The sequence below is a fragment of the Protopterus annectens genome, chromosome 4.part1 (assembly GCF_019279795.1).
Source record: "Protopterus annectens isolate FY-2018-M chromosome 4.part1, PAN1.0, whole genome shotgun sequence".
NCBI lineage: Eukaryota > Metazoa > Chordata > Ceratodontiformes > Protopteridae > Protopterus > Protopterus annectens.
The window spans coordinates 704,269,132-704,296,120 of NC_056734.1; the positions used below are offsets into that span (position 1 = coordinate 704,269,132).

The 26,989-nt window shown below is 40.1% G+C and overlaps 1 protein-coding gene across 1 annotated transcript in view; it reads right to left on the bottom strand.

The window, feature by feature from the left end:
* Positions 1–26,989, bottom strand: part of RSRC1 (arginine and serine rich coiled-coil 1) — a 3,250,950-nt gene that overhangs the window by 2,858,771 nt on the left and 365,190 nt on the right. Inside the window, exon 3 of the mRNA XM_044070481.1 lies at positions 13,212–13,340. Within this exon, the coding sequence (XP_043926416.1) occupies positions 13,212–13,340 (129 nt within the window). The remainder of the gene's footprint in view (positions 1–13,211; positions 13,341–26,989) is intronic.

Sequence of the window (26,989 nt, forward strand, 5' to 3'; positions counted from 1 at the left end):
CAGGTCGTCAGGGGTATAAAACATCCAGCCGGCGCCATTTTATTCAGTTTTTCTTGCCCCAGATGTCAGGTGTCCCCCAAATGGGGAGCGAAAATACGTATATAAAAATAAATATATATATATATATATATATATATATATATATATATATAAATGCACTTTAGCAACATAAACTTTACCTTCATCTAAAAGCAAATACACCACAAAGGCTTTAGAATATAGTGAAGGAAAGAGAGGTTCTAGAAGAAAAAGGGGGATGGCGGGTGGGTAACCCGGACTGCAACAGTAAATACACTTGAACATCTACATTTATGGCAAGTGTACACAACTGTACTATGTTCATTTTTCACTGTTGCAGTCATTACAGTTGGGTAGAATCCCAAAGTTATGGATGGGAGGATGGAACTAAATAGCATTAGGGGCGGCTATAAGGCCCTGTAGAACTGCAGTGGCAAAGCCTGCCCTGGCCTTAGAAGAAGAAAGGCAAATGATAATGCTTTGTAAAAGTATGAACAGAGCTCCAAGTAGCAGCTTCTAAAATGTCTTTGGCTGGAACTCCTCTGAGAAAGGCTGCTGAGGTAGAGGCAGCCCTGGTGGAATGTGACCCAATTCCCTTGGGCACTGGTTTATCATGATGGAAGTAGCAGAAGTGAATGCAGTGGCTTAACCGCTTAGAAATAGTCTGCTTTGATATAGCCTTTCCCTCTGATCCTGCAGCAAATGCCACCAGTAATTGCTCAGTTTTTCTTAGAGATTTGTGTAGAATCTTAGTTGTTTGTGTATGTCCAATGAATGCAGAATCCGCTCCCCCTTGTTCTGCGGATTTGGGTAAAATGTTGGCAGGTGAATAGTTTGGTTAAGAGCCGCACTGGATACCACCTTAGGCATAAATGAAGGACTGATCCTGAGGGACACTCTGTCTGGGTAAAATGTAATAAAAGGCTCCACAGCCATGAGAGCCTGTAGTTCTGAAACCCTTCTTGCTAAAGTGATTGCCAAAAGGAAGCTGTTTTCCAAGATAAAAACTTTATACCCGCAGTAGCTGCTGGTTCACAAAAGGAGGTAAGGTTGAGTTTTTCCAGCAGAAAACTGAGGTCCCATGCAGGAGTTGGTGATCTTCTGGGAGGCCTTAAATTTTTGTCCCCTCTAAGATACTGTTTTAGCAAAGGATGAGAAAAGATGGGAGGATCCATGTTGTAATGAGCCGAGATGGCAGAGGCATGGATTTTTATTTAAGAAAAAGATAGGCCCTTGTCAAGCATCTCAGTCAAGTATTGTAAAATCTGAGGAATATTTGGTTTTGTTATGTCCGTTCCTTGTGCTTGGTTCCAAGCACATAATCTCTTCCATTTATCAGCATAAGATTTTCTAGTACTAGGCCTTCTGGCTTCCAAAATGACATCCATCACAGATTTACTGAGAGGTGTTGTTTGAATAATTACATGATCAGCCATGCTGCCAGGTTGAAAGCTTGGAGCTGAGTGTGCAGAATTTGATTGCTCTGCTGAGACAGTAGATGAGGTATTTGAAGCAAGTACCAAGGAGGGAGTTGAGACATATTCCTTAGAATTGGGTACCAGTGCTGGCGAGGCCAGTCCGGGGCAATTAGGATCGTTTTTGTTTTTTCCTGTCTGACCTTTAGCAAAACCTTGGGGAGAAGAAGCAGAGGAGGAAAGGTGTAGAATGATAGGTTTTTCCAACTGAAGGATAGGGCATCCACTTTCCATGCTTGTCTGTGATAAGTCCTTGTGCAGAACTTGTCCAGTAGGTGATTGTGGGGAGAGGCAAATAAATCTATGCCTGGGCTTCCCCATTTCTGTGTTATCATGCTTAAGACTTGTGGATCCAGTTTCCACTCGTGAGGGTCCATAATATTTCTGCTTAGGTCGTCTGCCAGAGTTATTCTGTTTTCCTGGCAGGAATTGAGCTTGAAGATGTACTTGGTAAGTCAAGGCTGTGTCTCACAATGCCATGGCTAGTCTGCAAAGGGGAAAGGAATGTGTACCCCCCTGCTTGTTTATGTACCACATAACTGTGGTGTTGTACGTCTATCAGTAGTTGTCCTGGATGAAGTAAGTCCTTGAAGGCTGTCAGGGCATTCTAAACCGCTAGCATCTCTTTCTGGTTGATATGCAGATACATTTGTTTTGGGCTCCATATACCCTGAATGCATCTCCCAGCCAGGTGGGCCCCCACAAGCATAGTCTGATGCGTATGTAGTTGGGGTTTGGGTGGCAAGGGGTAGAGTGAATGACAGAACCCTGTTTTGGTGACATGTCTCTGCCCACCAAAGAAACTCCTGTTGTAGGCAGGGAATGAGAGGAATTATTGTTTCCAGACTGTGACAATGTTGACTCCATAAACTTTTTAGGTACCATTGAAGTTTCCTCATATGCAGTCTTGCATATGGAATTAGTAGAATGCAGGATGCCATGAACCCCAAAGCCTGCAGAACTTGTCTTGCAGACATCTGGGCAGTTGAATTCAAGCTTGTACCCAGGAATGTAATTTTTTGAGAGGGTACCAGTTGTGATTTCTTTTCATTTATCGTGTACCCTAGGCATGTTAGAAGCCTTTTTACAAACACCAGATGTTGAAGAAGAATGTCCTTGTTTTCTGCTTGAATAAGACAGTCCAAGTAAGGATAGATTTGTATGCTTCTCTGTCTGCAAAATGCAACTTACTGGTGCCAGGCACTTTGTAAAGACCCTGGGCACAGTAGATAAGCCAAAGGGCAGTGCAGAGAATTGGTAATGCATAAAACTTGCCTTGAAGTGGATGTATCTTCTGCAAGATTCCCTTATTGGGATATGCAGGTATGCCTCTTTTAAGTCTAGAGTCACTAACCAAGCGTTCTTGCCCAGCATGGGCAGTAGCTGTTGCAAAGTCAGCATTTTGAATTTTGGGATGTCCAAGAACGTATTCAAAATCGAAGTCCAGTATTGGATGCCAGTCATGGTCTTTTCTAGGTACCAGGAACAGTTTTAAATGAAACTCTTGTCCTTTTTCCTGTTCTGGTACTGGCTGAATGGCCCCCATATCCATGACGGACGTCACTTGTTTCAGAGCCTCTGCCCATTGATTTTGTGGCAGATCTGGCCAACCGTTTGGAAATGGCAAAGTATGGAAATGAAATCTGTACCCCTGGAATACTATGTTTAATGCCCACTTGTCCTGGGTAATTAACTGCCAATTTTGAGCATGAAGTGCTAATTTCCCCCCCAGTGGGGCTGCCAAAAGATAAGTGTTTGGTAATGGTAGAGGGAAGTCATTGAGACTGCTTACTGTAGGGGTTGTGCTTTGTTTCCTCCTGATTTGGAGGTAGAGGCACCCCATTTATTTGACCTGTAAGAACCCTGTGATTGGTATCTAGAGCCTTTTGAGTGCCTGGATTTGCCTTGTGAGGCTCTGTTGGACACAGGAAAGGACCAATTTTTAGTAGGCCAGTGCCTACTGAATCTGGGCGGCTGCACTTGTAAAAAATCTTTTACAGTTTGCATAGATTTAGCTTCGTCTTCCACTTTCTTTAAAACCTCTTCTGCCTTATTACCAAACAAAGTATCATGCTGTAAAGGTGCATCCAACAATTTAGCCTTAACATGATGAGGCAGATTTTGCTCCTTGAGCCAGGTATGCCTTCTAATCACAGATCCAGTAACTGCGGCCCTGCAAGAGGCATCCAAGGAATAAAAACCACATTGCCAACTATGCTTTCCAACCTGTTCTGCTGCATGCAATAATCCCTGTAATGCTTTATTTTCCACACAATCATAAATCAACATAATTTTCTGTTTCAATACGCCCATAACATGCTGTTGATATTTAAGCATATGAAACTGGCAGTTTAAGGCCCTAATTGCCAAGGTTGCAGGCGTATAAACCTTATTTCCCCATCTATCCAGCCCCCTGGAATCTCTATCAGAGGGGGTAGGATTTTTTGGCTGTAGAGGCCTTTACACCTTTGGGACCCTGTGAGACAGTTTCAGGATCAGCAGCAGGATTTTTGAATAAGAATTTGTGGGAGTCAGGAACCCTGTAATATCTGTCTGGCTTACTAGGAGCTGGAGGTAGGGAATCAGGAGCCATGCTTGATTCAGAAAATACATCAACAATGTCTAATACAGGAGGTATAGCCAAAGGCCTATGTTGAGGAAGAAGAAGAAAATCCCTAATTTTAAATTTTTGATTCAGAGAAATCCTGACTCTCCCAATGAAAATGGTCCCTTAAAGTATGCAAGGTTTTTCCAAAAGAATAATCCTCAGGAGGAGATGCAGATAGAATGGACTCTTCTGCATCTGAATCCTCATAGGGTGGTATAGAAAATTCCTGTTCAGCAGTGGAATCAGAAGAAATAGAAACCTGATCTGAAGATTCATAATCAGTGTCTTGCCTAGGCCTCTTAGAAAGGGGGGGGGGTGTTGGGAACCCCTGATCAAAGCAAGTCCTCAGACATTTTTGATCATCTGTTTTTTAGGCATAGGGGCCTGAGCATGTGGCTCATGTATCGGATTTTAGACTTAGAAGTTTTTTTGTCTTTGTTTTTGAAGCTGGCGTCGGTTTTATATAGAAATGTTGAGGCCTGAAAACAACCTCAGAAGCCGGTGCCTGCTCAGCGGCTCCGGACCCATCTGAGGGAGAGACATCCGCAGGTACAATACTCTGAGAATCTCGCGGCATACCGGACTCAGCATGGGTCATGGTAGAGGCCTGCGACTCAACAGTAGCAGGTATCAGGGGCTGCAAAAGTGCCTCACTGAGTACCGGTGAACCGGCGACTGGCTTAGGAGAAGTTTCGTCGTCGGTTTTGGACCTTGACGATCTGAGTCTGTCATTTTCTTTGCGTTTTTTGTGAACTCTGGTAGTCAGATTGCTATCCGATGACATTTCAGGGTAATTAAATCTGGATCCAAAATATTTTGAAGCAAAAATATACCGATGCTTAATAGGGCGTTGGTTAAATATAGCACAAAACCGACAGCAAGGCACGTTATGATCTGGGCCTAGGCAAGGAATACAATACAAATGAAAATCCTTATGAGGTATTTGCTTCCCACAAGTAATGCAATTATTAACTTTTACTGACATCGGTAAGGAACAAGAAAAAGTTTCCCCAACGGGGTACTTAGCTTTAATTGAAGACTTCGGTTCTAAAACTCGAATGTGAAAATTTCATGAGTCGGCCGACCGGCTCTTGCGAACTGCTTCTGCTTCAGCCACTGCACGGCAAGAAAGACTGAATAAAATGGCGTCAGCTGCATGTTTTATACCCCTGACGACCTGACGTCATGGAAGAGGAGACAGCAACCGACACAGGACCCAAGACTTTGATATTCAGGCCGACTGAGGGCAACCTGCCAGCAAATTACCCAAATGTAATGACTGCAACAGTGAAACACGAGCATCCACTATCCACAATAATAAAGCCAAAGGCTAGCTAGTAGTGATAGGAACACAACCACCAATAAACACTGAAACAATGGCCCAAAAGAAAAGGGAGCCAAAATTAGCTAACTAGTATTAAGCATTCAAACTAACACTAAAACTCTAATCCAACTACCAATGCACAGTACTACTAGAAGTAGGCCAACACGAGGCCAGTATGAAAAAACACACCAAATATAGCATTAACAGGGAAGGGGGGCTATATAATCTAATAGAAGAAAAGACAAAAAAATTGAGATTTTTTTGAATAATCTATGAAGATTTAGGCTCGAGCAAGCTGGAACCACCGAGATCAGTGCTGCGGCAAACTAGATCTGAGGTAATTCCAGCAGTGCATTATGGGATAAGGGGCTGGGTCTTGAGCAACTGGAAAACCTTGAGCTTGCTAACGGCCGTGTCGGAACCGAGGGATCGGCTCCGAACCCATCAGTGAAGAATGAACGGTGAGATTGAACAACTTCACATCTTTTTTTCCACAATCTCATCTCTATTCACTTCATCTTAATCTGGTACAAGGATTTTGCAGCAGGAAAGTTGATCCCATTTCTGCCCTCCTAATTTACATTCTTTGCATGAGCTGAATTACAATCTTATTAACTTCTGCAGTGACAAACTTGAAATAAACTTCATTCTCAAGATTCCACAGAATTTGTATATCAAGTTCACAACAAATATAAATGAAGCCTAACTTAATCATACTTTTCCTCATGCTTTTATAACTTTTCATTTCTATTCACTCTTCTCTATCCTTCATACTAAGCTAGTACACAGCTACATAAATTTCACTATCTAATGAGGCAGTAATTCTTAGCTAAAAGCAAACTTTTTAAAATCCTTTTCACACAGCTTGCCAATGTTATCTAAGAAATATTATTCTAGTTCAACTAATTTCAACTTACTTTAGCAAAACTGCACTACTATACAATGAAGAAATAAAATACTTGATACATTAAACACCCTATCTTGAATATTTGCTACACCACATCTCCTTTCCCTGATGTTAGTAGTGTCAGTAACCTAATAAAACAACAAAATTCCTCAGGTACTGGTAATTATACAGTTTAATTTTGAGCCCCACTATGGTCAGACCTGCAATGTGCCACTCCTTGTATCACTACAAAACAGCTTACAACTAGGGCTAGAATATCCACCGTACTACATGGAGGCTATACTAAAGCCCAGAAAACAGTGCTTAGTTCTTCTTGGCTTTGCGGTTTTAAGCTAAGCACTGCTGGTGACTTCAACTCTAACCCTCCAATCAATGGTATACGTAACAGCCCTTCACAAGTTAATACCTCCACAACAAACTGAACATAGATCACCTTAAGCATAGCATAACAGCTACAGTTCAAAGCTTATTCACTGCAAACTACCTTGACAAACAACAACAGTTAATTTACCTCAGCACATGAACACAACACAATTTTCTCACACTAAAACAATGCATTAGCCTATTCTATCTTAAGTCCACGTTATCAAAACAGCTGGGATAGCCTTGAAGTCTGAATCCTGCAACATATATAGAACATTCTAAGTATCTAAGAAATTTACTTTAAGTTAAACTACTTGCCATTAAATATTAACAAACATATTTCTACTTACTCTGGAACAAGAGATCAGGAAGATGCACAGAAGGTAAAACAATACTTTTTAATAACAGGTAATGAAAAGCATACAATTTCTCTTGTTTGACAAAGCTTTTGCCAAATAAAAAAATCCTCTATTTGGCTCCTAACCCAAATGCAATTATCAGCATAATTAAACTCAGAATTGCAGTAACTTACACACCCCCTGTGATGATATGGGCAAGTGCCAGCATAGCCAGCTGGAGTTTTGAAAAAAAATATTATATCCTCTGAGCATCAAATTGATTTATACAAGATGCTTGTATTACAATGTATTAGAACTGTACGTCATTTGTATACCAAATTGATCTGTACAGATGTTTGTGCTGAAAATGCATTGGTATGGTTTGCTTATGCTAAAGTGTATCAACAGTGCACCCTGCTGAAATGAAAAGAAATGTATATGTATTAACTGGAACAACAAAGGTTAACGTTAATAAAAATAAGGGAAATGTAAATAAACTGTTAAACCATTAAAATGGCACCCCACAGTGTTGAATAGGACCGGAGATGCTGGGTCTGGGAAAGAGTCTTTGTCCATTAGCTCAGTGAAAACAGGGGAGGCCCCAGGCACTGCAGTGGATGTGTATTGTGGCCATCTGTGCTAAATTCCTTTCTCAGCTTCAAAGGGGAATACTGTGAGAACCTAGAGTCAGGTGACCAGAAGAGGTAATTCGGCCAGCCCTCTTGGAAATTATATTTTAGATATTAAAAAGAGAAATCTCAGAGTACAGAGTATTCTGTTTGGTAAGCCTGACTAGAAAGACTCTCACCCACAGCATCTTGCCTAGCAGTAGTAAGTAACTTAACTGAGGTACAATAACATACTCTTAGATTCAGTCAGGAATATAGTGAAGCTTAGTTTAGAGAGTGCTTTTCTTTATTTGTATGAGTCTGTCCATCAGTGTCAACTTCAGTATTTTCTGTGATTTGAACTATGTAGTTTACTGTAAAGATATATTCAATATTTTCATGTTCTGTATTTATTATTAAATATATTTAAAACTTTTATTGTGTCTGGTCCTTGAAGAAAGTATCTAACCTTTGAGAGTACTTATATTTATATGGTGGCACTGTGAAGGCCTAGCCGTCTTGGTGAACTACTACCATTTCTATTAGTATTATTACACAGTAAAATTAGATACCCTTTGCAAGAGCCTTATATTAACCGATTAGTGGCAGTGAATCTGCCTTATGTTCTGGGCAGAGTTAGTAGAGTGGGAAATCTATGCCAGCCTTTCCCAGGTGTGTGTGTGTCTGTGAGAAAATTAAATCTTAAAGAGCGTGTGTGTCAGCTACTTGGGGCAGGGACATGAAGCACTAGGTTTAGAGAGAGGATGCTGGAGGGCTTGGCTTGGACACTTGGCTACGGACCTAACCCTAAAGCTGTACCCGGGAGGAGTCTTATTGGAGACCTGGAGGGAGACAGATATAGAGACACATAGTCCCTGGGCTTAGTGTGTTCCCTGTGTGCTCTTAAGGGAAATTGCAATTGATGCAGAGAGTTCTGCATCTGGAAATACTGTGTGTATCCATTTGTACTCAAAGTGAACGTCCCTCTCCAGTGTCAATGGTGAGGATTCAGGCTCCTTGATTACTGGCCCAGTGTGGGGGATTATATATATTGGAAGCAGTGGTAGGCATCACACCTGCATTCACCTTGCCCTAGCTTATTAAATGTCATTAATGTAATTCCAAAACTAACACCCAGTTGAAACCTCATCAAAATAGAAGATTTCATACACATTCTAGACCCTAAAAAAATGTAGATACACAAGTTTAATGTTATTTTCACATAACTGGCTGACTCATTTAATACCCATCCAAACTTTAACTTGTCTGGCCAAAACCAGGCATCCATTCTTTGCACTTCTCATAACTAATACTCCTAAAAGATTTTCACAAACCAATTGATAGCCCAATACTCTGACTACCCACTTGGCAATAAGCAACCTTATCTCATTTAAAACCACTAGACTGCCACCAAAAATAATTTCAAGTAGACACTTCCTTGAGACAAAATGATCAGAGTTCCTTGTAGAACTACAGGGTATGAACGAAAACAAGCCCATTAGGTGCTATAATCTCTTCACTTTATAGTCAGATGTAGTAGTCAAGAAATCACTTACAATCACCATTAAAATGATTCAAGGTAGGAGTTCTCCTTGCAGAAATACAAACTTAACAGCTCTATTTAAACAAAGGAACAAAGACAGGAATAAATGCAGACATTATAAAATTTATAACCCTACATCAAAAACGTAAACTAGAAACAAAGGAGGCAAACTCAACCGACCTCTGAACAAAACAAGAAACTAGGACTTCATATCCAAAGAGGTTGTATTAGGTCATTAGAGATGTGGCCTGCTTTGGCAATTCTACCTCATGCGAAGCATCTAACTGCATCAACCAGTCACTTTTGGTGAAATTTATGAACTTCATTACAAGCCCACATGTCCACACTGAATTTACTCCTCTACTGGCAAGTACTCTTAGTGAAACCATTCTAAGGCCAGCATTCTACTTTAAATCAATCTCACCAGATAAAGTTACAGAACAGCTTCTTTAAGCATGCAAGAAAAACATCTTACCCTAATCTTAAACCACTGCACTCTCACTTCTTTCACATGGCTGCATTCATCTGTACTTCCTCACTCATATCTACAATCTAGCCTTTATACCAGTTATAGTACCACAACAATTAAAACAGATCCTCATTATTCCTGTACTGAAGACTTCTACCTCACAAAATCCACATAATTTTGATGCTCTCTCCATCATCAATCTATGTACATTAACAAAAGTACCACAATAATCCTACACTCTTAAATACTGAAATACAAATAAACATGGCCTGCTCACTGACTCCCAATGCGGATTCAGAGCAGGCCATACCCACCTTTATAGCAAACTACACTGGTAACTGATGAAATATATTCAGATATGGAAAAATACAGTGTTACAGGTAGTATTTTTCATCTATCTAAAATGAGCATTTCAAAACATGGATCACAAAATGATCTTACTAAAACTCAAAATAATTAAAATTTAGCACAAATGCACTTGAGTGGCTAAATAACTATTGATCATACAAAACATTTAAAATGGTACACTAATCTGTAACACTACAAAGGGTTCAGTGTTGGGGTCTTTGTCAGCTTCTGTAATTATTATAGTATATGCAGTTCCATCCAGTGTAGATGGCCTTATTCTACACAGAGCTGGTGCTTCTTCCAGTGACAGAGAAGAGCAACTACAATGATTTTGTACCCATTTGTCAGTGGTATACAAGAAACAAACTAACCCTCAACATAACTAAATTAGTCTTCATATTGTTTGGTGCTAACCAAAATGTAAATGATAGCATCCACCTTCAACGTAACTGATCCTTACAAAAATAAAATTTCACAAGTTTACACCTACATAGGTATTAAGGAGTACTGTGGGAATCCTGTCATTCACCCACATACTAACTATAAAAATGACAAAGCCACCATGTAGTTAAAAGTGTGTTACATAAAGGCAAACTATCTTACTGCAAAAAACAAGGTGCACCCTTGCAATTAATGTTCTTATCCCTTGAACTGAACAGGTTCACCTTGTATGCATTAAATTTTCTGACGTTACTGGAGACAAAATATTCAGCAAAACAGTACCTTCAAATAGGAACCATCTTCCAAAAAAATATAACAGAAAAAGGTTATTCTGCATGTAGGAAAAATACTCATCTTAAAGACTCCTTTAAGTACTGCCTTATTGAGATAGTGAATAAGGAGCTACTAAACACTATGCATATCCCCATTTAATCCAGAAATGTATTAACTTAATTCAGTAAACATGTTTGCAAGCAGTTGTTTACCCACAAAAACCTACGTTTAGGTGTGAAACCTTTACAAAATAATGATAAATTTTAAGTAAAAATGGCAACCAATTTTAAATGATAATTTGCTGTCTAATCTAATTTTTCTTTCACCTGGCTCTGTATTATTCATTCTATTACTACCATTATGTTACACTGTTTATGCCTAGTACAGGTAGTGGTAGAAAATGGCCCTTGGGCCATGCAATTACTTGGCAAATCAAAACAACTAAATAAAAAATAAAATCCTCCAGGTAGGAACAATAACAAAACTCAGAATCATAAAGTGATGCAGAGAACTCTCTCAATACAGACCTAAAGAAATGAATAGATATTTTTAATCTAAAAAACATCAATCAGATAAGTCTGGAAGAAAACCGCCCTCATACACAACACCAATTTAATAAAGATAGGGAAATATAGACAAAACGGTAGATGGCTCCTTAAAAATCACCTGTTAGGAACTTCTCTACATAATTTTCTTACACTCCTCACAGTTTTCCAAGTTAGCAAGGTCTTTATATGCATAAAGACAACTAATTAACTATTTAAGGTTGCAGCTTAATCACTCTACCCAGCAACAGACAGGGTCAACTATCACTTAAAGCTTTAATATAGTGCCTTTGTTTGATGGCTCAAGTTGAGAATTGCCCTACCTAAAAATGCCTTTTTAAGTGAATTTAACATTCCATCTCCCATCCATCCCGCTTTTACCTTCCAAAAAGTCCATCTGCCACAACCAAAGTCCTACATGGATTCCATCCCCACAAAAGTCTCCACTTTTGCATTTCACAGGTCTAAACCCCTTCGCTGATGAAGCACTTCAGTATATCCAGGGAAATTTTCTTTCCTACAATTCCTGCTTTTGCCCATTTCTTCCCCTGTCCTAGTTCAAGATACTGTTTCACATCTCGCAACATCAGCATATTCTGATTTCTAGTGAGAAGAGCCCATAGCTCAGGAAATATCTAGTCATTTTCTCCCCCAACTCTCACACACTTTTGGTGGCTTTCCTTTGCATTCCTAACAGTACTCTGATGTACTTCTTTCTGTTAACTTCTGGGAAATGAATCAAGTGTTCAAGTTGTGGCCTGACCAGGAGCCAGTAGCACACTAGCAATACTGATTAGATTCTGGAGTCTATCTCCCTGTTGATACTCTCTAGCCTTCTGTTTAGGTTTTCCATGGACCCTTCCCTTTGCTACTGTTGGTCCAGTCCAGCTGCCATTTTCTTAATGTCACCATCAGTTCCAGTCGATAAACTGACAATTCATACCAGTGCTGTTAAGGTCCAAATGTACTATTTGCTTTTGTTTGAAATGAACAACTGCCACTTTCTTGCTAACACAGATGGCAATAACAATCCTTTTGTTAAACTCTTCATTGCTTCTGATATTGAGTAATCTGCACATAAAACCATAACAAGATACAACAAAATTAACTGCTTGGCTAACTCACAGATGATTTATTTTCCCAGAAGCAGCATTAAGAAAAAAATCCTCCTTAAATGACCGTTAACAGTCAGTATTTGTTTTTGTTTGTTTTAAATCTGATGACTTTGTGATACTTCCTGTAAGTTTAAATCTTATCTCCCTACATTCAACATATTCTCCAGGAATCAAATACTGATTCAGTCAATAAGAAAATCAGCACAGGTTGTAGATTAGAAAGTAACCCCACAGTCCACCTTCTAAGGCTTAAAAAGACAACTCTGTACATCTATGGCCCCTCCAAAAAAAAAAAAAAAAAAAAAAAAAAAAAAAAAAAAAGACAAGAGATGTAGTGAAATCAACTTGGTATATACACTGCTTCATGAAAATGTCAGACAGCAGTGAGCTAGTATGTCAGTTACATAATAACACACCTAGTCTAGAAAAGAAAGCACAACAATACCAGTTCAGATAATTGCTTTTTTGGGTGTCTTGGAGAAAGTCAGTCATTTCCTACTTATCAGCCCACAAAAGTTGCCTTATAATTTCCATAGAGATACTGGACTCAGACCTGATTAATATGCTTAACGTGCACTTTGCAAATAAACTCAATTACACCACGTTTTTGGAAAAGGTTAAATTCTTTTGTGTTTTCAGATTTGTATGACAATGCACCTATAAAATCGTTCTGCTTATGTAATTTCTGTGCAAAAGTATACAGACATAAAACTGAGCGGTCATGCATCGTGCAAAAAGCCTTCCACTAAACATTTTAAAATAAAACAGGCATAACATGGAATGCCTTCACACTAAAATTTCAGAAGGATAAATAAATCACAAGGTCATTTTTGTACCTTCTAGTCCTGCTTCTGGACCGTGAATGCCTTGATCTGTATGACCTACCACGGTCACGTGACCTGCTACGACTGCCGCGCCTCTTCCGAGATTCATAAGAAGACTCACTTGAGGATCGGCGTCTTCGTCTAAAATAAAAAAATAAAATAAAATTTAAAAAAAAAGACAAGTTTACCACTGCGCTTTTGGCAATAATTTATAATTTTGGGAAATTGGCCATAATTTTTTTTCTTCACATAACACTAATTGTATTTTTAATAGCCTATGTACAGTAGAATTCAAATAATTTCTAGTCAGATTCTGTACTACATAGCAATATGTCAGCCTGAAAGAAAGATCAATGTCTGTATAAACTACATAAATTCTACCTCAGAAAATTTGAATGGAGTTTCGAGACAACAAAATTTCTAATTTATGGGAGTACTTTTCAATTCCTCTGCAATTTATTATGAATTGTTACTTCTAATCTTTCTTCTCTCGAAATTCAAAATTTTCATAAGTCTAACTCTTTAGGTGGTAATGTCCAGTTTTAATTCTTACAGCAGAAAAACTTGCAAATGAAATGAAAATGCTAGGAGAGGACTGCAAATTGGAAAACTGGTTGATTGAAACAAAGTAATGGTAGGTGATGTTCAATTGATGAAATGAAGCATGACCAGTAGAAATCAATTTGATCTGTCTGAAGATAGCCCTATCCCTCTATTGCGTCTTCATTAATGACGCCATAAAACAGAAAGCAAAAAAATGTGCCTATCAATAATATACAGGTTCGTAGGAGTTTCAAGGCAATTATAGCTTAATAACAATATACACTTTTGCCAATACCCACCCCTCAGGCTTTACACCTCCTTACTCAAGGAAGGGGAGGCCATTTAGTCCCAAGAAACATTTGAGAGTACCCATTCAGTCATCCAAGTGTTTATATGAAGAAAAATCTAGAATTAAATTGTTTAACCTGCAGAGATAGCGAATTCCAGAGAAGAAGGAGGTACTGGGTGATTAATTTCTCTCTCCATCTCTTTCTCTATCTATTAATGAAGGTTCAAGTGTCTAGTTCTAATATTAGCTGAGCTGTTTGTCTTCGTGAGATGTGAACATCAAGGACTACCGGATCTCGAATTGCATGGTAAGAAAATCACAGACCACCCCTTATGAATTTATAAGGCTCAGAGTACAGGGTCAGGGCTTTCAGTCTCTCCTGACAACTAATATTAAGACCAGAATTTTTTTTCTTTGTTAGGAACCTCTTGGGCTTTTAGAATTTGTTAAGATGTCATACAAGATGCATACTGGATGCAGTGTTATATACCATAATGGGTATGATCAGTGCTGAATTTAGGGAGACATCAACTTTTGATTTAGATTAAATACCTTTGTCTACTAGCTGCGCAAAGTAGAAAGATTTCCTGACAACAGAGGTCACATGATGATCAAACAAGTGGGAAATGTCCCATGTGCCTAGGTCCCTGACTAGCTTTTCATTCTGTAAGGCTGTGTTACCTATACTGTATGTTTTGTAAATTCTGTTTTTTGTAAAAAGCGAGGCTACACTTTTTAGTATTCAGTTTAAGTCCATTTTCTGTATACCAGGTATTAACTAAGGTGCGGCTATCTGAAAGGGTTTTAACAATTATACCCCGTTTGCAGTCATCTGCAAATTTGGTTAACCCGAGGTCCAGGTTATTTTTGAAATGAGATACATGGATGCCAAACAGAAGAGGGCTCAGCACAGACCTCTGGAATACTACATTGGTTACTTTAGCAATACTTAAATAGGCACCTATCACACAAAGTATGTTGTGTTCTGTCTTTCAGCTAACTGACATCTTACCACTTAAGGATGTACAAGGATGATATTTTCCTTATGATTCTGGCATGAGGTATAATATCAAATGCTTTGGCCAGTGGATAATACACTATACGAACAGCTTGACCACTACTGGAAGAAATTAACAAGGTTTATACAGACATGTCCCTTTGACAAAGCCAAACTCTTGTGGATCAAGCTTAATGACATTTTTTATACCATAATTAATTAAACCTGGGATGATATACTCCATAGATTTACAGATTAGACTCATAAGGCTGAAGGGTTAGTGGAAGGACCACCCTTGTGGAGGGGCATCCCCAGAACACTGCCAGGATTAAAGTACCTAGTTTGTGGCTAGGCTTAGGTTAAACAATTTAGGACAGGTTTGGCAAGAGCTGTTTAACACTGTTTAATAAGCACCCAGACATGTTATAAAGATCCATGGTGGAAATGTTTTTGGTTTTAGAGAACATCTTAAGAATATGTTCTTTAGTAATGATAGGGAATAAGGGATCTACGATGAGTGATGTTGGAATGGGTGTTTTCTGGATGAAGTTTGTAGACAACTTGTTTGCTTGCTTGCTAGTACATTTGTGATGCCATTTGGATTGGAGCGGGGGGTTCCATTAAGAAGAAGTTCAGAGTAATGCTGAATGTTATTCCTGACCTTTCTGACACAGATAAAGAAGAATAAGTTATCTATTGCTTCAGAAGCTAATCTCTATTTACTGGCTCTTATATTGCTATTAATTTTCTTGGTATTTTTTTATACTATCTTCATTCTGAGGAGGTTTCTGCCTTAGTGTACAATTTATAACAAGAGAAAAGGTCCTTAAAGTTTATTTATATCAGTTGACCACGGTGGGTGCGTTTTTAAATTTCCCATTGTAACTGGTTCTAAACTATGTATTTGTCTAAGTGAGCATAAAACTCCTTAATGTAACTGATGATCAAGTTTTCAAAGTGCTGAATTTCACATTGTTAAAAATATATGATCGACATTTTAAAAAGAAGAACTGTTTGTGCTAAGATAGCAGTACAGTGTAGATCAGAGAATTTGTTATTTTGCCCACTGTAGTGTGATCTCAGAGTCGGTATACATAATTAGCAGGGGGTGTGGGGTATACAGGGGCTTGCTCCCTGCAAAATCACAGTTTCTATTGTTACTGCATTTTTCAACTTTTCAAAATGTCGATCCTATAGAATCAACCATATTAATTTTGAAAAGTCAATCATGTGAATTAGATCCTATTATCAATAGCAGTGATGTCATGGGCAAATTTAGAGATTTCATCAAATAACTACATAAGGTTCACCCATCTGAAATCTTTAAATACAGTGCCACTAGTTGCAGGGGTGATGCTGGTTTTGAGAGTAAATGTCAACAAGTTTATGGTTCAACTTACCTACAGAAGGACAGACTAGGGGAGTGGAACAAGTTGCACCAATATCAGTGAGGAACAGAGTCAGAACATTTTGGCCTGTAGAGGGTTTGCCAACTGTTTGGTTCAGAGAATTCCTATTGATCAAAACCAGAAATCTCAGGGCATACCCTACGTTAGAGGAATAGATGCTCTAGTCTATGGCTGGGTAGTAAAAGTCACCTACAATTATGGAGTGATTGCTTATTGGAAATTAAAATGATCATCTGGAGACAGGGAGGGTGTTGTAATATGCTATAAACTGGTAGCTTGTCTTGTCCATGGTAAAATGAAGTTCTAGAAGCTTGGTTTGTAGGTCTCTGGGTATCAGATTAGATTAAATGTGGTCCTTAATAAATATGGAAACACCACCACAGTTTCCACCAGGCCTGAATGCATGGTAAATGCAGAACTCAAGAAAGAAAGAAGTGCCTTCTTTACATGTAAGCCTCGTCTCTGTAACTACGTGTCTACAGACATGTTCCAGATGCAGGAGCACCTCAAGTTCAGGCAATTTGTTACTGAAACTTCAGGCATTGAGGCCACCTTAATGCGGTCCAATTTAGGGTTTAAAGAATTTGCTAAGTTCGGGTTTTAAATGGCAGATCATGTCTCCTAAACCTGATAGACTTCTTTGAAGCAGTCACCAAAGCCGTAGATGAGGGTAAGGTGGTTCACACAGCCTATCTAGATCTCGCCAAGGCTTTCGACACCATCCCCCACTCTGGAATTATAGATAAACTCACTAAACTAGGTATAAATCCCTATGTCACAAGATGGGTTGCCAACTGGCTCACTGAAAGAACCCACACTGTGAAAGTAGCAGACTCCAAATCCAACTTCAGACCAGTGACAAGTGGAGTAACACAGGGTTCAGTCCTGGGTCCTCTCCTGTTTAGTATCTACTTCTCTGAAGTACAGGCCAACACAGAAGGTCTTTGGCTAACGAAGTTCGCAGATGACTGCAAACTAGGAGCCATAATCAAAACTTCAAAAGATGTGGATATCCTACAAAAGGGCCTCGCTGAGACAGATGCCTGGTGTCAAAGCCATGGCCTCAAGCTCAATGCCAAAAAGTGCATTGTCATCCCTTTTGGTAAAAACTCAGTACCCATGAACTACCACACAGGTGGTAGTCTACTTAACACTGAAAGTGTGATAAGAGACCTTGGGATACAGGTGGACAGTAGTCTCTCCTTTGATAATCACATCGCCACAGTAGTCAGGAAATCCTTCTACGTGGCACACCTCATCACAAAAGGTTTCTCATCCAGGAAAAAAGAGGTCATTGTTCCCCTCTACTTGTCACTCATTAGACCCATTATAGAGTACAACGCCCCTTTTGGTATGTACCTCACAAGACATCTACAACAACTGGAAAGGCCACAGAAATACCTCACAAAGAGGATTACCGGCCTCAAACAGATGCCCTATGCAGACAGTCTAAAAAAACTGCAGCTTTACTCCGTTGCATATCGCCTACTCAGAGGTGATCTCTGCCTAACACACAAAGCTATGTCAAACCCAGAGCTTTTAGACATGCTCCACTTAAAGAAATCCCAATCCCTATGAGCTACACGGTCTAGGGACCTAAACCTTGTCACCACAATAAACAGAACATGCTGGAGGGATAGATTCCTGTCCCAGAGACTTCCCATACTCTGGAACAAACTATCTATCTATATCGAACAAAGTTCCTCATTAGCACTCTTCAAGAAAAATCTTGATGATTGGATGGAGATAGGAAATTCACCCCGGGGATCACTTCTGTGCCTCTGCTTGACAGTGGCACAGGAAAATAATTTTCTTGGGTGGCGAAAGCCAGGGTACCTTTGGCTAGGCTTATATAGGCCTTAGGGCCAATAGCCTAGTACCTACCTATGAACCTATGTTAGATGGACTCTACCTAAAAAAGGCACTATGGGGGCAGCAAAGGTGTTTGCCAGTATGAAGAAGCCCTTGAATGAGAAACGCAGGCCATCCCTTGCAAAGCAAATATGACTATCTAGCAACTCATCCCAGGCTGCTACCTACTGGATCACCCCTGGAATGATACCAGCTATTAAGCCAACTGCTAAAGCCAATTATTTTTCCTTTACACCTAGGTATTATTCTTGGCAAAAGAAGGATTTCACTCCAGACTAGAGTCTTATCTGCAACCGTCACATACCTAGAGAGATCTGACATGTCTTTCTACACGTCCCTCAGTGTTTTGTGCACCAGATCATTCACTCCCACACAGACCACCACTATTTGGTAATCATACTTGTCTTGTGAAAGGGTCCTGAAGGCCCTCGCAATTCCTGTGATCCTAACACCTGAATGGCAGCTGACAGTAACCTTAGCTTTGCCCAGCCTGGTGTGACGAAAATCAGTATGTCTAACAACTGAGTCACCAATTACTAATGCATTCTTATCAGAAGCTAATTTTAGACTGCTTAACTTTGAACAGCTATGCTGTTTGTGAATTACTGTCCTGGGTGTGCATGGAACAGATGAGCTGATGGACTTCCACTGAGGCCTGTTTTTATAAGTCCTTGAGGGCTTTGACAAGGATTTTTTTATGGAATCAGAGAATTACATTTTAGTGAGTTCTGTTTGAAAATGTGGCAGTGGCTGCTCTTTTTGTATTAATGTTTGGGAGAGGAAAGCTTGCATATTAGCTAAGTAGTTACACCCCAAGCAGCTTTCTGTGTTAAGTAACAGTTCATCATCAGTGAGCATGAGGTAGTTGCTACACTGCCTTAGGATACCAAGTGTTAGGAGGCTGGAAACAGAAGGGGAATGGGTTTGCTGGCCCTCTATACTGTTCAGTGTTTTGTTTACTGGCTAAGTGATTATAGAAGCTAAATGTTAACCTAGTTAAGTGGTATCATCAGAGTGACAAATAGCAAACTGATGTTCCCAGTAACAACTAGAAGCAAATGAGAGCACCAAAGCTAAGCACAAGCTAATAATGCCCTGGGCACTATCAAATAAGTGACAAATGAAGAAAACGATAACGGTTTGGGATAACTAATTTAAGGGAAATTTGAAAATGTGCTCACTACCCATTAATCAGTTACAACTACTGTGGCACTACACAGAGCACTATCAATACCAATTAAATAAAACAAAAGAAACGAGAACCGACCAACCAGCAAACAACTATGGAAGAGACAGTTGTGTTCAGTCTCCTAGAAAATGACAGCCATTATTTATCTTTTCTTGCAATAAACGTCTACAGCTTCCAAGATGACCTCTAGCACCTAGCTAAACAAAGTGCTTTAGTTAAAGGCAAAAATAGTGCTGTTTTAATTTAACTACTTCAAAAACAGTTCCAGCAACATAAATAGCAAAACAGAAGCAAATGCAACATACTTTTTACTTCCCTGGCGCAGAGATACTCAAACACACTCTACTGCACTGTTTTACATGTGAAGCAGTGGCTAGTAGAAAATAAATGTTAAAAGCACATACTTCTATGTAATTAACTTTCTTTGGAAGAATGTGGCTGAGAATTTTTTTCGAGACTTGAGTGTGCTTATTAAGTAGTAGAAAAAAATCCACAGGAATTGTAAAGAAAACAATTTATACACTGCTAAATAAATTGTGCTTTTTTTCTTTACATTTCTTGCACAGTTTTTTTTTTTTTTTTTTTTTTTTTTTTTGTGAAGTTTGGATTTTTTGAAAATGTTTGTCCTTTCCATGGTTTTCCGAGTTTACTGAATAGCAACAGCAGCTCTGGATTGTTTTTATGAGTAGATTTTAAATTTATGAAACAGTTTTCCTGTCATTTTTTCCCAAGAATTACTAAATTCCTGCAAGTTTTTTTTTTTTTTTTTTTTGGGGGGGGGCAATGGTTCTTACATATTACATGGAATATAATTATATTTCAGGATTCAGATTTACTTCACATGCAGGTACAACTAACCACTATGTTCCTTTTTCACTTATAACCTAGCAAAATACAGAGTAAGACAAAAAGCTTCTATGGTGTAAATATGGAACCGGTGTTAGGCAAAATCTTTAGAATGAGAAGTGATACAAAGTAAACTACAATACTAGATCTTCATTACAGACAATATCTAAAATGTATCAAATGAGCCTCCCAGATAGCTCAAAGGGTATGTGCCCCAAACAGATTATTTTACTACATCAAGACTTTGTCTTGAAGTAATTCTCCAAGTTTCAACTTAATTCCTGACACAGAAGGCTACTTTCTAATACATGTCAGGAGAAAGATCTACATCTATAAGCAGAGGATTGCAAACAGTGATTAAAAGACACAACTGTCACATCCTTAAAACTAAATTGTTGACTTTTTATTTTCTTGAGTTGGACTGCCATATGTGTTGCTTTCATTTGTTCTACAAATAGTAGTGATATGTGATCTCACTTTGCTTTAGTATTTGACTTTCTCTAAGACTGCTGCATCCAGTATAATATCACTAATGATGGTAATGATCTTTCTGCTATTGCCAATAAGTCAGAACAGAGTATAGGACACAAAGTTCCTCCAACAAGGGAGGTACAAGGATGCCTGCCCCCTCCAAAAATACTTAAGTTTATATATGTGAACTGTGTGTTAGCACAAAAAGTACAGTTGTAATACTTAACATAATTTGCCATCCTAGAACCCCCTGGCTGGCTTGAATACCTGAGATTTCTTCCCTTCCCCTTGGCTCAGCAGGCACCCTCCTCCCAAGTGGAGAGACACTGACGAATAAAGAGCAGCTGGTCAGTGCTATTTCTTCAGGTCTTTCTTACCACTCTCCTGGCTGCAGCCCGACTCTCCATGCTCCTGGCAGGGAGCAAGACCTGCCCAAACTCTCCTGGTATGGAAGATCATTAGGACCTGTAAGGAATCAAGCTGGGTATAGGGGCAAGGAAACGGTACCCATCCTAACCCACAGCAAAGTACAAAGGGATGGTGGAGGGAATGGTTACTGCAACAGTGAAGACACTTGAATATCTACATTCATGTCAAGTATACACAGCTGTGCTATGCTTATCATGCATCAGTGCTGCAGTAGTAACACCTGGTAAGATTAGCAAACCTATAGAAGGAATGGGATTAGCAGTGTGCACTTTAAGGTGAAAAAATAAGTCCTCGCAAGACAGCTGAGGTGAAGGCAGCTTCAGCCTTAGAAGCAGAGGACAAATTGTTATGTTTGGAGAAAGCCAGAAGGTCAGAAATCCTTCTTGCTGATGTGAGAGTTACCAAGAAGGCAGTTTTCCAGGTAGCGCATTTGATGTGTGAAGAGGATATAGGCTCAAATGGAGGCAAGGTAAGCTTTTCCAATACAAATCTCTAGTCCCAGGAAGGGGCAGGGGCCCAGTTAGGAGGTCTTAAGTGGATTATACCCTTGAGAAATTATTTCACCATGGGTTGGGACAAGAGAGAGGGCTGCAGTGAGTAGACAGGCAGAGAGCTGAGATGTAGATTTTAACAAATGAGAAGAGAGCTCCCTGGAGAAAAAAAAACAGGTAAGATAAAACAAGGGGGATATTTTTGCTTGTAAAGACTGCTGCCCCTGGACTGGCACCAGTGTGAGAATCGTTTCCATTTTGAGATGTAGGACTTCCAGGTGCTGGGTCTCCTGGAGGATGATGTAAAAGAGCTGGCGGGACAGAATGAGGATGATATCATCCACCCTGCTAGCTTGAGTGTTAAGTTGGAGTATTGGGGACCTTTTGTCCTGTCGTATCCACCTTGGTTGTGACCACACGGTAAATGGTTTGTCCAGGGTTAGGAGATCCACCTCCAGGGACAGCAGGAATGGTTTTCATTGGCCATACTAAGCATCATGGGGGAACGAGTGTTGCCTGGGCCAGAACAGACATTAGGATCATCCCAGCCCATCTTCACTGATCTTCTGAAGTGCCCTGGGGATAAGGGGTATTTGAGGGAAAGCAAAAAGAAAAAGAACTGTCCATGAGAAGGAAAAGGCATTAGTCTCCTCTAAACCCTGAGTTTTGGGAGTCCTTGAGCTAAACATCTTGATCTGTCAATTTTCCTTTGAAGCAAAAAGGTCCGTCTCTGGCACATCTCACTAGCCCGTGAGTTTTCTGAAGACAGACAATTTCATCATACATTCATGGGGGTCTGTTACTGACCTGTTTAAGTAGTCTGCTTTGTTGTTGCTTACCCCTGGGTGGTATCTCCTGTCCTGTTTCTCCACAGTTGCATGGACATATGGCACAGTAGGTAAGAATAGGTACCCTCACCCCCCACCCCCATTTGCTGATATACCACATCACTGTGGTGTCTGTCTTTACCAAAAGAATGCCTAGTGTCCACATTTTTTTACATGCCATGTGGCCTCTGTACACTGCCATCACTTCTTTTAGACTGATATAAGCCTTTAAGAAGGGGCTGTCCCACCTGCCTTGTAATTTCAGATCATGTGTGTGCTCTCTCAAAGCCAGGTCTGTGGCATCTGTCGTGATCACTTGGTGTCCTGCCTGCAAAGCAAAAAGGACTCCTTTGTTTTGCTTGCAGGCATCCATTCCCTGTGACGGTTCTTTTTTATTCAAAGAAGAAGTGTAATAGAAGTTAAGAGGCTGCTGGTGTTGACAACACAGTTTTCAGGTACTACTGTATTTTTCTCACACTCAGCTTTGCTAAGGGTATCATTAGAATGCAGGGGGTTATGTATCCCAGTGCTTTCTAGAGCTCCCAGCCTGACAGATTCTCTGTAAATCAACCTTTTGAAGTAATGTGTCAGGGAAAATGATTTTTTGTCTGCTGGAATCCAACACAGCAGCAGGGAACATTAGGCCATCTGATGGTTGGTGGATGGATTTCTTGTACTTGAGACTGAACCCTAACACTGAGAGTCATGACATGGCTATTTTGTAGTGAGAACCAAAGTTCCTTTGCCATCTTTACCTGTATGAGAAAATTATCCAAACGGGTAAATCTGAGTGCCTTTACTCCTGCAAAAAGCAATCACTAGAGCTAGACATTTTATGAAAACTCTGGGAGCAGTAGACAAGCCAGAGGGCAATGCACAGAACTGGTAATGTGTCCCACCTGCCCTGAAGCAAAGGTATCTCTTGTGTTCCTTTACAGTGGGGATAAGAACTGTCTGAGGAAGGATCACTGGAAGAAGTTTCTTTCTGCAAAGTTATCATTTTGAACTTGGGGACCAACAGAAATTTAAGTTTGATGGATCTCAAATTTCCTTCTTTTCTTGGGTTGAGAAACAGTCTAGAGTAGAACCCTGATACTAACTTGTTAGAAGGAACTGCAACTGATCCTTATGCTAAAAGATCCTTGATTTGAGTCTGTATTTCTTTGATCCACCCTTTTGGAATGGGATAAATGCCCGAGAACTCTGGAATAAAAGTAATTGTATTTTGTACCAGTTTCTGATGATTTTCTAGGTCCCCCTGTCCTTGGTGATGGTTTAATATTTATTTCACCGTTTCTGATTATTTTCTAGGTCCCCCCTGCCCTTCATGATGGTTTGACATTTATTTAGGAAGAAGGAGACCCTGCCCCTAACTTTGTAGGGTGGCTGGAGTGGAGTTGGGTTGGGGTAGGTGCTTAACTGAGTCATGGCTTCTCCTGATGGATTCCTGAGGTTGGGACCCAATTAGCCTAGTTCTGGGGTCTGCTTTTCACCTCCTTGCTGTCTATCCCTTCTGAACTTTCCACTTTGGATTTTTGATTGGGAGGCAGGAGAGGACCAGAATTTAGTAGGGTAGTTTCTACTGAATCGTGGAGGTGGGACCTGTAGAGAGTACTTGACAGTTTGCATAGTCTTAGCCCTCTCCTCCAGTCTTATAAAAACACTTTGAACCTTGGGGTTCAAAGAAAAAATCTTCATCCAAGGGGCATCAAGGATTTCAACTTTGGCATGGTCAGGGATATGACTACTGTCTAAGCCAAGCCTACCTCCGGATTACTGACCCTGAGGCAGCTGCCCTGCTTGATGCTTCTACAGCAGCAAAGTCATAGTGTAAAAAGTGTGAAGCAACCTAGGAACTGGTACTGCAAAGTTCTAACAACTCTTTATATAGTCTTGCCCGTTATCCCTTCAATTTCTTTCATTAGGTTCAGGAGGGATTTTTGGAATTTAACCATATGAAACTGAGGTATAAACTTTTTTCCCAAATATGTTCTGCTTTTCTTGTCACTGGCTAAACGATTCTTACAGGAACTACCCTTGGCAACATCGGGCCCGTCCAAGGCTCCACTACAGGATTTCTAAAAAGGTGTATACGAAAATCCAGGACCCTGTAAAACAGTCCGATTTCCTGCAAGCAAGGGGTTGCAAGTCAGGTTGCAGGTATGTATCCTGAATAACATTATCCACTACTTCTATGCCTGAAGGACTTGCCAGGGGTTCATGTTCAGGAAAGTGAAGAAAATCTTTGACATTTTTCTTGGAGTCAGAGTAGTCCTGAGCTTCCCACTGGAAAGATTCTGTCATCATGTGTAGAATCTCTCCAAAGGAAAAATCTTCTGGAGATGAAGCGAAGGCAAGGATGTAATCTGACTCAGATTTGGCATATGACTTTGCTGGTCGACAAATGCCACCTAATCCTCTTCTGAGTCATAAGAATCAGAGGATTCCCAAGGTGAAAGATCTCTTTCTTTCAGCAGAAATACATTGGGCAGGGTCCTGCCAGGGAGCAGCTGCCTGGATCTCATAAAATCCATGAGATCCTCAGTTGACCTGATAAAGTCCTGAACATAAACCTGTGAGGATATTTCTCGCTCAACAAGCCTAGGCTGGTGCATGTCTACAGCAGCCTTCTTATGGCTGGACTTGGGCTTTGTCTTGGGTGTGTTATCAGTAGGGACCAGCACAGGCTGTGGGCAGGTGGCTGAGGCCTGCATTTAGTCTGCTATCTCCTCCCTTCTGCTTCATGAAATTCAGTCCTCCCTGTTCAACAATCTCAAATGAGAGCTGGAACCTGGTACCTGTCCCAGATGCTCTGAACCAAACCAACCCCACTAGCTATGTCAGCTCAAGTGGATAAAAACAACACAGTGGCCTCCAGCCTTGCTAGAGGCCATGAACACACACAGTAAATCTCAAGGGGCTGCAGATATGTCTCACTTCCTTCCACAATCTCATAACTAGGCAAACTATCTGTGAAAAAAATACTGTTATCCATCTCCATAATAACCTTCGGATACTTCTGCTTCCTCTTGCAAGGTAAATCAACAGCTGGACTGGTGGACCCCATGGCATGTGGAAGCCTCCAATGGTCCTTTTCCTTTGCCTTTTCTAAAAGTTTCTGAAAGGACTTGGGATTTCCAACATGGCTGCACATTGAGTAACAGCTTAACTCTAGCTCTCCCAGCGTGAAAACAGAAACTCAACAGATAAGGCCAGTAAACTTTTGTGTTTATGGGCAACTTTCAGTAACTGGTTAGTAAGTGTACTGCCTGGATGCCAGAAAAAAAGAGCTACAGAGCACCTGGAAAACATCAGCTACAAAAAGTAAGGAAAAAGCAATGACCTGGGAAAGTTCTGTAGCTGTTCAGTAGAAAGTAATGCAACCTCCAGACATGACTTCCAGTAACCTACAGGAGGATACAAGACAACTATAAATAGACCTCTTTCAAATAATTGAAACACTAATGGAATACACCAACACAAACAACAAAAAAATGGAAAAAATGGAAGAAGCTTTAAACAGATATTTAGATGAGGAAAATCAGAGGCTGAAATGAAGAAAAAGCTGCTTAGAATATGAGACTGCTGCTTAGAATATGAGACTGCTCAGGAAGAGATATTTCAAAAAATAACAGAACTAGAGGTCAGAGCACATAAGGAACACCTGAGATTTTCAGCTATACCTGACAAGCTGGAAGGAGCAGACTGCATTAATTTTGTGAAAGCACAAATAAGCAACCGGACTGGTATTCCACAGCAATACTTGTTAGCTGAAAGGATGCATCATGTGTATGCTCCAAACCTGGCTATAAGAAAGCAACCTAGACCTTTCCTACAAGCAGGAGGAGTTGATTCTGACAACACTGTGACAAAAGGAAAGTGGGAGACAGCAGAGTGCTTGTGGAGAATGATTACTCACTGTACACCAAGCAGAAGAGGAGTACATTTATTCCACTATTCAGGGGAATGTCGAGAAGCAGGTGTGAGATTTAAACTGCTGTACCCAGCAGTCGTCAAGATATTCCTCCCTGGAGAGACACAATAATTTTATGATGAAGTACGTGCTAAGGAGGAAATACAAAAGTTTGTCCAACAAAAAGTGAGCTGTGAAACACAGGGAGATTCTGCTTCATGTTCTTCTGGTAATAAAGACCACAGAGAGACTGCAACTGTAAAACCTTTTCCCCCGTTTCAATGGAAAAATGAGTGAAGGAAGGGACCACAACACCTAACTAGAAGAATCAAGAGTACATTGGAAATGAGAGACAGGATTTTGGAGATGGATATGAACAGTAATAAAATCCATAACTTAATGTGGGATTACAATGCAATAAATTAGATTTGTGAAATATGACAGAACAGGAAAATCTAGAAATAGTGGACTTTTTCAGAATATGTTGTACTTCTGGGGGGACTCAAGTATATGC